The 9634-nt window shown below is 39.8% G+C and overlaps 1 protein-coding gene across 1 annotated transcript; it reads left to right on the top strand.

Moving 5' to 3' along the window:
• The first annotated feature begins 380 nt into the window (after positions 1 to 380).
• LOC113915143 (programmed cell death protein 5-like) lies at positions 381 to 758 on the top strand. Its single transcript, XM_035723160.1, has one exon. The coding sequence runs from the start codon at positions 381 to 383 to the stop codon at positions 756 to 758; it is 378 nt and encodes a 125-aa protein (XP_035579053.1).
• Positions 759 to 9634: the final 8876 nt, after the last annotated feature.

The following is a 9634-nucleotide window of genomic DNA, read 5'->3' as shown; positions in this document are numbered from 1 at the left end:
AGGAGAAAGGAAGGAAGGGAGAAAGGAAAGATGAGGAAGGGAGATTTCCATCTATATTTTCCACCATTATGCAAATATTAATTCAAAATATATTAGAGACCTAAATGTAAAATCTACAATTACAAAACAGCTGGAAGTAAATATAGGAAAAATATTGTATGACCTTGGGCTAGACAAAAATTTTTGTAAATATGACACCAGAAGCATGATCTGTAAAAGGAAAAAGTGATAAATTAGACTCCATCAAAATAGAAATAAATCTGCTCTTCAAAAGACACTGTTAAGAGAATGAAATAAGCCGGAGAGTCGTGCGCGCGCCGGGGCGCTGCGGGAGAGCCCTCGGAGCCTGGTTGTGGCTGCTAGTCCCGGACTGCCGCAGCATGGCGGAGGAAGAGCTGGAGGCTCTGAGGAAACAGAGGCTGGCCGAACTGCTGGCGAAGCATGGGGATCCTGGCGATGCAGCACAACAGGAAGCAAAACACAGGGAAGCAGAAATGAGAAACAGTATCTTAGCCCAAGTCCTGGATCAGTCAGCCCAGGCCCGTTTAAGTAACTTAGCACTTGTAAAGCCCGAAAAAACTAAAGCAGTAGAGAATTACCTAAAACAGATGGCAAGATATGGACAACTAAGTGGGAAGGTATCAGAACAAGGTTTAATAGAAATCCTTGAAAAAGTAAGCCAACAAACAGAAAAGAAAGCCACAGTTAAATTCAACAGAAGAAAAGTCATGGACTCTGGTGAAGAGGACGATTATTGAAATTTAAGATGTTTAGAGACTGGAACTTAATGGAACAGTTCTAGGACAGATAATACTGGGTAGAAGTGAAGATCTGATTGTTTACTTTGTTTATTGTCTATATACCTTTAAAAAAATAAACTTGTTAAGCAAAATAAAAAAAAAGAGAGAATGAAATAAGCCACAGACTTGGAGAAAATTTATCTGAAAAGGACTTGTATCTGGAATATATAAAAGATGTTCAAAACTTAATGACAAAGAAAAAAATATTTCGATGGAAAATACAGAGATGCTTAACCAAAGAATTTATATGGTTAGCAAATAAGCATAGGAAAAAATACTAAACACCATTAGTCATTAAGAAAAAGTAAATTAAAACTATAATGAAATACTACCATATGCCTATCAGGATGTCTAAGAATAAGAAAATGTATCAGTGATACCAAGAAATCAATAAATACTTTTGGGAAAACTGAAATAGCCATACAATGCAATACTCTTCACCAATAAAAAGGAATGAACTCTTGATACATGCTACAACATGTATGAATCTCAAAATAATTATTCTGAGTGAAAGTAAGACATAAAAGAGCATGCACTGCATTATTTGATTTTTGCAAACATCTAGAAAATACAAACTATATTATATATTGATAAAAAGCAGGAGGAATTATAAGGGATTGCATCTAGAAGGGAAGATATTAAAGGATCCTCTGGCAGTGATGGATGTATTCATTACCCTAATTGTGGTGATGGTTTTATGGAGGTATTCATATATCAAATTTATCAAATTGTACCCTTTATTTATTTTTAAGATTTTATTCATTTATTTGAGAGAGAGAAAGAGCACAAGCGGGGTGAGGGGCAGAGGGACAAGCAGACTCCCCGCTGAGCAGAGAGCCTGATGTGGGGCTCTATTCCAGGACCCTGGGATCATGACCTGAGCAAAAGATGCTTAACCGACTGAGCCACACAGGCGTCCCTTTAAATAACTGCATTTTGTGTAGTTTAATTTATGTTGGCTATACTTCAATAAAGTGCTATGCATCTGTGCACATGTATGTATACACAGGTATCCCCCACTTTTCAAAATTTCATGTTATGCCACTTCACTTTTACAGAAGACCTATGTTAGTACCTGGTTCTGCTAACTGGCAGTATTCTGAAGAGGACTTTTACTTTTATGAAAAAAGGGGAATAGTAAAAATAGCATTGAGCATTTGTTTTGCAGTGAGACATTACAGAGGCAGTGCATGACCCAAGCAGTGAGAATGGCACATCCGGGCTCCTTCCCAGCGAGCTATGATCAGCATCTCAGCATCAAGCTGTGTCTGTGAGCATCTGTGTTTTATCTCAATTTAGTCTGTGCAGCCAAGATGTGTCCTAAGGTCTCAGAAAAGCCTAAGAGAGGTTATTTTTGGGTCTAGGAATGCTCAAAAAATTTTCCATATACATGAATGCTAATTGCTTTTTTGTTATACAACATTTTGGTTTATAAAAGGTTTCATAGAAACGTTCTACTTTTGGATAACAGGGGAAACCTATATATAATACGTATGAAATAGATAATAATACGAAATAATATGTATAATATATAATAAATAATAAAAGGATGCATATATACGTATATGATATACATATATCAAGAAGATTACGTGTGTGTGTGTGTGTGTGTGTGTGTGTGTGTGTGTGTGTGGGTGTGTGTGTGTGTGTAGGCATATAGGTAACTTCCTGTTGAAAGTCATGCTCAAATCTATCCCTTGCTGCAATTTGGTATCCTAAATGTTTGGTATTACCTCATTTTAGGAAGTTACTTGTGTAATATTCTGCTTTAATGTACTTACTTTCATTTACTCTTCTCTGGTTTTCAGCAGTGCCCACCTTAGCACTTTCCAGATGACAAATACTAGCTAATTCATGGTTGAGTTCAGTAGAAGTAAGCTTCCAGAGGGAATTATTTTCCCCCTAGGATATCCGTGATGGAACTTTACAAAGAAAGGATTTCTTTCTTTTTATTTTTTTATTGTTATGTTAATCACCATACATTACATCATTAGTTCTTGATGTAGTGTTCCATGATTCATTGTTTGTGCATAACACCCAGTGCTCCACGCAGAATGTGCCCTCTTTAACCCATCACCAGGCTAACCCATCCCCCCACCCCCTCCCCTCTAGAACCCTCAGTTTGTTTTTCAGAGTCTATCGTGTCTCATGGTTCATCTCCCCCTCTGACTTACTCCACTTCATTCTTCCCCTACTGTTATCTCCTTCTGTTTCTTTTTTCTTAACATATGTTGCATTATTTGTTTCAGAAGTACAGATCTGTGATTCAACAGTCCTGCACAATTCACAGTGCTCACCATAGCACATACCCTGCCCAATGTCTATCACCCCACCACCTCATCCCTCCCACCCCCCACCACTCCAGCAACACTCGGTTTGTTTCCTGAGATTAAGAATTCCTCATATCAGTGAGGTCATTTGATACATGTCTTTCTCTGATTGACTTATTTCGCTCAGCATAACACCCTCCAGTTCCATCCACGTCGTTGCAAATGGCAAGATCTCATTCCTTTTGATGGCTGCATAATACTCCATTGTGTATATATACCACCTCTTCTTTATCCATTCATCTGTCGATGGACATCTTGGTTCTTTCCACAGTTTGGCTATTGTGGATATTGCCGCTATAAACATTGGGGTGCACATACCCCTTCGGATCCCTACATTTATATCTTTGCGGTAAATACCAAGTAGTGCAGTTGCTGGATCGTATGGTAGCTCTATTTTCAACTGTTTGAGGAACCTCCATACTGTTTTCCAGAGTGCTTGCACAAGCTTGCATTCCCACCAAAAGTGTAGGAGGGTTGCCCTTTCTCCGCATCCCCACCAGCATCTGTCGTTTCCTGACTTGTTAATTCTAGCCATTCTGACTGGTGTGAGGTGTCGTCTCATTGAGGTTTTGATTTGGATTTCCCTGATGCTGAGCGATGTCGAGCACTTTTTCATGTGTCTGTTGGCCATTTGGATGTCTTCTTTGGAAAAATGTCTGTTCATGTCTTCTGCCCATTTCTTGATTGGATTATTTTTGTTTGGGTGTTAAGTTTGATAAGTTCTTTATAGATTTTAGATACTTGCCCTTTATCTGATATGTCATTTGCAAATATTTTCTCCCATTCTCTCGGTTGTCTTTTGGTTTTATGGACTGTTTCTTTGGCTGGGCACAAGTTTTTATCTTGATGAAATCTCAAGAGTTCATTTTTGCCCTTGCTTCCCGTGCCTTTGGCAATGTTTCTAGGAAGAAGTTGCTGCGGCTGAGGTCAAAGAGATTGTTGCCTGTGTTCTCCTTTAGGATTTTGATCGACTCCTATCTCACGTTTAGGTCTTTCAACCATATGGAGTCTATTTTTGTGTGTGGTGTAAGAAAATGGTCTAGTTTCATTCTTCTGCATGTGGCTGTCCAATTTTCCCAGCACCATTTGTTGAAGAGACTGTATTTTTTCCATTGAACATTCTTTCCTGCTTTGTCGAAGGTGAGTTGACCATAGAGTTGAGGGTCCATTTCTGGGCTCTCTATACTGTTCCATTGATCTATGTGTCTGTTTTTGTGCCAGTACCATACTGTCTTGATGATGACAGCTTTGTAATAGAGCTGGAAGTCCGGAATTGTGATGCTGCCAGCTTTGCTTTTCTTTTTCAACATTCCTCTGGCTATTCGGGGTCTCTTCTGGTTCCATACAAATTTTAGGATTGTTTGTTGCATTTCTTTGAAAAAAGTGGTTGGTACTTTGATGGGGATTGCATTGAATGTGTAGATTGCTCTGGGTAGTAGCATTGACATCTTCACAATGTTTGTTCTTCCAATCCATGAGCATGGAAAGTTTTTCCATTTCTTTGTGTCTTCCTCAATATCTTTCATGAGTATTTTATAGTTTTCTGAGTACAGATCCTTTGCCTCTTTGGTTAAATTTATTCCTAGGTGTCTTATGGTTTTGGGTGCAATTGTAAATGGGATCGACTCCTTGATTTGTCTCTCTTCTGTCTTGTTGTTGGTGTATAGGAATGCCACTGATTTCTGAGCATTGGTTTTATATCCTGCTACTTTACTGAATTCCTGTATGAGTGTTAACAGTTTTGGAGTGGAGTCTTTTGGATTTTCCACATACAGTATCATATCATCTACAAAGAGTGAGTGTTTGACTTCCTCTTTGCCGATATGGATGCCTTTGATTTTTTTGTTGTCTGATTGTTGTGGCTAGGACTTCTAAAAATATGTTGAATAGCAGAGAAGAGAGTGGACATCCCTGCCACATTCCTGACCTTAGGGAAAAAGCTCTCAGCTTTTCCCCATTGAGAATGGTATTCGCTGTAAGTTTTTCATAGATGGCTTTTATGATATTGAGGTATGTACCCTCTATCCTTATACTCTGAAGAGTTTTGATCAAGAAAGGATGCTGTACTTTGTTAAATGCTTTTACTGCATCTATTGAGAGGATCATATGATTCTTGTTCTTTCCTTTGTTAATGTATTGTATCACGTTGATTGATTGCGGATGTTGAACCAACCTTGCAGCCCAGGGATAAATCCCACTTGGTCATGGTGAAGAATCCTTTTAATGTACTGTTGGATCCTATTGGCTAGTATTTTGGTGAGAATTTTTCCATCCATGTTCATCAAGGATATTGGTCTGTAATTCTCTTTTTTGATGGGATCTTTGTCTGGTTTTGGGATCAAGGTAATGCTGGCCTCATAAAATGAGTTTGGAAGTTTCCCTTCCATTTCTATTTTTTGGAACAGTTTCAGGAGAATAGGTATTAATTCTTCTTGAAATGTCTGATAGAATTCCCCTGGGAAGCCATCTGGCCCTGGGCTTTTGTTTCTTGGGAGATTTTTGATGACTGTTTCAATTTCTTTAGTGGGTATAGGTCTGTTCAGGTTTTCTATTTCTTCCTGGTTCAATTTTGGTAGTTGATATATCTCTAGGAATGCACCCAGTTCTTCCAGGTTATCTAATTTGCTGGCATAGAGTTGCTCATAATATGTTCTTATAATTGTTTGTATTTCTTTGGTGTTGGTTGTGATCTCTCCTCTTTCATTCATGATTTTGTTGATTTGGGTTATTTCTCTTTTCTTTTTGATAAGTCTGGCCAGGGGTTTATCAATCTTGTTAATTCTTTCAAAGAACCAGCTCCTAGTTTCGTTGATCTGTTCTACTGTTCTTTTGGTTTCTAGTTCATTGATTTCTGCTCTGATCTTTATGATTTCTCTTCTCCTGCTGGGTTTAGGCTTTATTTGCTGTTCTTTCTCCAGCTCCTTTAGGTGTAGGGTTAGGTTGTGTATTTGAGACCTTTCTTGTTTCTTGAGAAAGGCTTGTATTGCTATATACTTTCCTCTCAGGACTGCCTTTGCTGTATCCCAAAGATTTTGAACAGTTGTGTTTTCATTTTCATTGGTTTCCATGAATTTTTTTAATTCTTCTTTAATTTCTTGGTTGACCCATTCATTCTTTAGTAGGATGCTCTTTAGCCTCCATGTATTTGAGTTCTTTCCGACTTTCCTCTTGTGGTTGAGTTCTAGTTTCAAAGCATTGTGGTCTGAAAATATGCAGGGAATGATCCCTATCTTTTGGTACCGATTGAGACCTGATTTGTGACCTAGGATGTGATCAATTCTGGAGAATGTTCCATGGGCACTAGAGAAGAATGTGTATTCCTTTGCTTTGGGATGGAATGTTCTGAATATGTCTGTGAAGTCCATTTGGTCCAGTGTGTCATTTAAAGTCTTTATTTCCTTGTTGATCTTTTGCTTAGATGATCTGTCCATTTCAGTCAGGGGGGTGTTAAAGTCCCCCACTATTATTGTATTGTTGTCAATGTGTTTCTTTGCTTTTGTTATTAATTGCCTTATATAATTGGCTGCTCCCATGTTCGGGGCATAGATATTTACAATTGTTAGATCTTCTTGTTGGATAGACCCTTTAAGTAGGATATAGTGTCCTTCCTCATCTCTTATTACAGTCTTTGTTTTAAAATCTAGTTTGTCTGATATAAGGATTGCCACCCCAGCTTTCTTTTGGTGTCCATTAGCATGGTAAATGGTTTTCCACCCCCTCACTTTCAATCTGGGGGTGTCTTTGGGTCTAAAATGAGTCTCTTGCAGACAGCATATTGGTGGGTCTTGTTTTTTAATCCAATCTGATAGCCTGCGTCTTTTGATTGGGGCATTTAGCCCATTTACATTCAGGGTAACTATTGAAAGGTATGAATTTAGTGCCATTGTATTACCTGTAAGGTGACTGTTAACTGTGTGTTGTCTGTGTTCGTTTCTGCTCTTTGCTGCTTTTAGGTTCTCTCTTTGCTTAGAGGACCCCTCTCAATATTTCTTGGAGGGCTGGTTTCGTGTTTGCAAATTCCTTTAGTTTTTGTTTGTTCTGGAAGCTTTTTATCTCTCCTTCTATTTTTAATGATAGCCTAGCTGGATATAGTATTCTTGGCTGCATATTTTTCTCATTTAGTGCTCTGAAGATATCTTGCCAGTCCTTTCTGGCCTGCCAGGTCTCTGTGGATAGGTCTGTTGCCAATCTAATGTTTCTACCATTGTAGGTTACATATCTCTTCTCCCGAGCTGCTTTCAGGATTTTCTCTTTGTCTCTGAGACTCGTAAGTTTTACTATTAGATGTCGGGGTGTTGATCTATTATTATTGATTTTGAGAGGGGTTCTCTGTGCCTCCTGGATTTTAATGCCTGTTTCCTTCCTCACATTAGGGAAGTTCTCTGCTATAATTTGCTCCAATATACCTTCTGCCCCTCTCTCTCTCTCTTCTTCTTCTGGGATCCCAATTATTCTAATGTTGTTTCGTCTTATCATATCACTTATCTCTCGAATTCTGCCCTCGTGATCCTGTAGTTGTTTCTCTCTCTTTTTCTCAGCCTCTTTATTTTCCATCATTGGGTCTTCTATATTGCTGATTCTCTCTTCTGCCTCATTTATCCTAGCATTTAGTGCCCCCATTTTTGATTGCACCTCATCAATAGCCTTTTTGATTTCGACTTGGTTAGATTTTAGTTCTTTTATTTCTCCAGAAAGGGTTTCTCTAATAACTTCCACACTTTTTTCAAGCCCAGCCAGTATCTTTAAAGTCATGATTCTGAACTCTAGGTCCGACATCGTACTAATGTCCGTATTGAGTAGGTCCCTGGCTGACGGTACTACCTCTTGTTCTTTTTGCTGAGGTGATTTCTTTCGTCTTGTCATTTTGTCCAGAGGAGAATAGATGAATGAGAGAACAAAATGCTAACAGGTTTACAACGTCCCCAGCAAATATACTGTATACAAATCAGAAAAGACCTGAAACCAGGGGAAAAGAAAGGGAAAGAAAGAAAAAAGAAAGGGAAAAAGAAGAAAAAAAAGATAAAAACAAAAACAAAACAATACAAAAAAGGCAGAATATGATCAAATATGATCAGGCTAGTGCATAGATCAGTGCCACACACTAGATTTTGGGCGTATTTTGGTCTGTTAGAAAAAAGTGCCTCCTAAAATTTTAAAGGAAGAAAGACATATATGTACAAAATAAGGGTTGATACAATGAAGGGATGGAAGATGACTGTAAAGATGAAAATTATAAAAGATCTTATAAAAGGACTTGGTAAGATAAGTTGTTTGAAAAAAGAAAGAAGATTTAAGAAAAAAAAAAAGGAAAAAGGGAGAGAATGTGATCAGGCAGGAGACTAGAACAAAGCCATACACTAGTGATTTAGGGTATATTTTGATCTGTTAGAAGAAACTGTACCTCAAAATTTTAAAGAGAGAACAACATATATATATATGCCAAAAATAAGGGTCACTACTATGAAGGGATAAAATATGACTCTAAAAATGAAAAATAAAAAATGTTTTGTTTTTTTTTTTAAAAAAAGGGATTTATAAGATGTTGGTTGAAAAAGGGAAAAATAAAAATAAAAAAAAAGTCAACAAAAATTAACTTTGATGAAATAATGAATCATGGTAAAAAAAAAAAAAAAAAAAAACCATGAATCTATGTGCAGTATTCCCCTAGCGCTGGAGTTCTCCTATTCTCCTTGATCGATCAACTTGGTCTTGGCTTGCTGGCTGTTTGTGCTGATCTTCTGGGGGAGGGGCCTGTTGCTGTGTTTTCCAAATGTCTTTGCCGGAGGCAGAATTGCCCCGCCCTTGTCGGTCCGGGCCAAGGAAGCTGCTCCGGTTTGCTCTCAGGAGCTTCTGCTCCCTGCAAGCTCTCGGTACAACTTTGGAGGACCAGGGCAGAAATGGTGGTCTCCCAATCTCCACTCGGAGGAGCTAAGAACTCGGGGCCCCGCTCCTCAGTGTGCCCCCAGAGAAAAGCAGTCACTTCCGTGTCCCCAGTCTCCGGCCGCACTCCGTGCTCACCCGGCCTGTGATCGAGCGTTGCTATCTCTGGCACCCGACCCCGCGCGGAGTCTCCAAACCCAGCAGATCCCTGCAGTGCGTTCCCACACCGCTCCTCCCTGGGAAGGAAGGGGAGTCTCCCCGGATCTGCTGCTTGTTGGGTCCCTGCTGGGGGAGCCGTGCCCCGACTGGGCCGCAGATCACAGTTTATGGCAATCCTGAGCTGAGAGCCCGCGCCTCTGCTCCGTATCTGCAGCCGGCTTCCCTGCTCTGATACCTGGGAGCTCTGCAGCACTCAGGCACCCCCGGTCTCTCTGTGACCCCAAGGGTCCTGAGACCACACTGTCCCGGGAGGATTCCACCCCCCGCTTAGCCACTGCAGCGACGTCCCTCCGCCGAGCCAACTTCTAAAAGGTCCGATTTTGTGCTCCGCGGCTCTATCACTTGCCAGAAGCGGCCGGCGGAGGCCCCTCCCCCGCCGTCTATCCTCCCGAATATCGCCTCGGA

Source organism: Zalophus californianus, chromosome 11 (genome assembly GCF_009762305.2).
Source record: "Zalophus californianus isolate mZalCal1 chromosome 11, mZalCal1.pri.v2, whole genome shotgun sequence".
NCBI classification, from domain to species: Eukaryota; Metazoa; Chordata; class Mammalia; order Carnivora; family Otariidae; genus Zalophus; species Zalophus californianus.
The sequence above is the reverse complement of the archived record's forward strand: the minus strand, read 5'-3'. Positions and strand labels throughout refer to the sequence as shown.

Excerpts from the sequence above, each read along its gene's own strand:
- LOC113915143 (XM_035723160.1), top strand. The coding sequence starts at position 381 with ATGGCGGAGGAAGAGCTGGAGGCTCTGAGGAAACAGAGGCTGGCCGAA.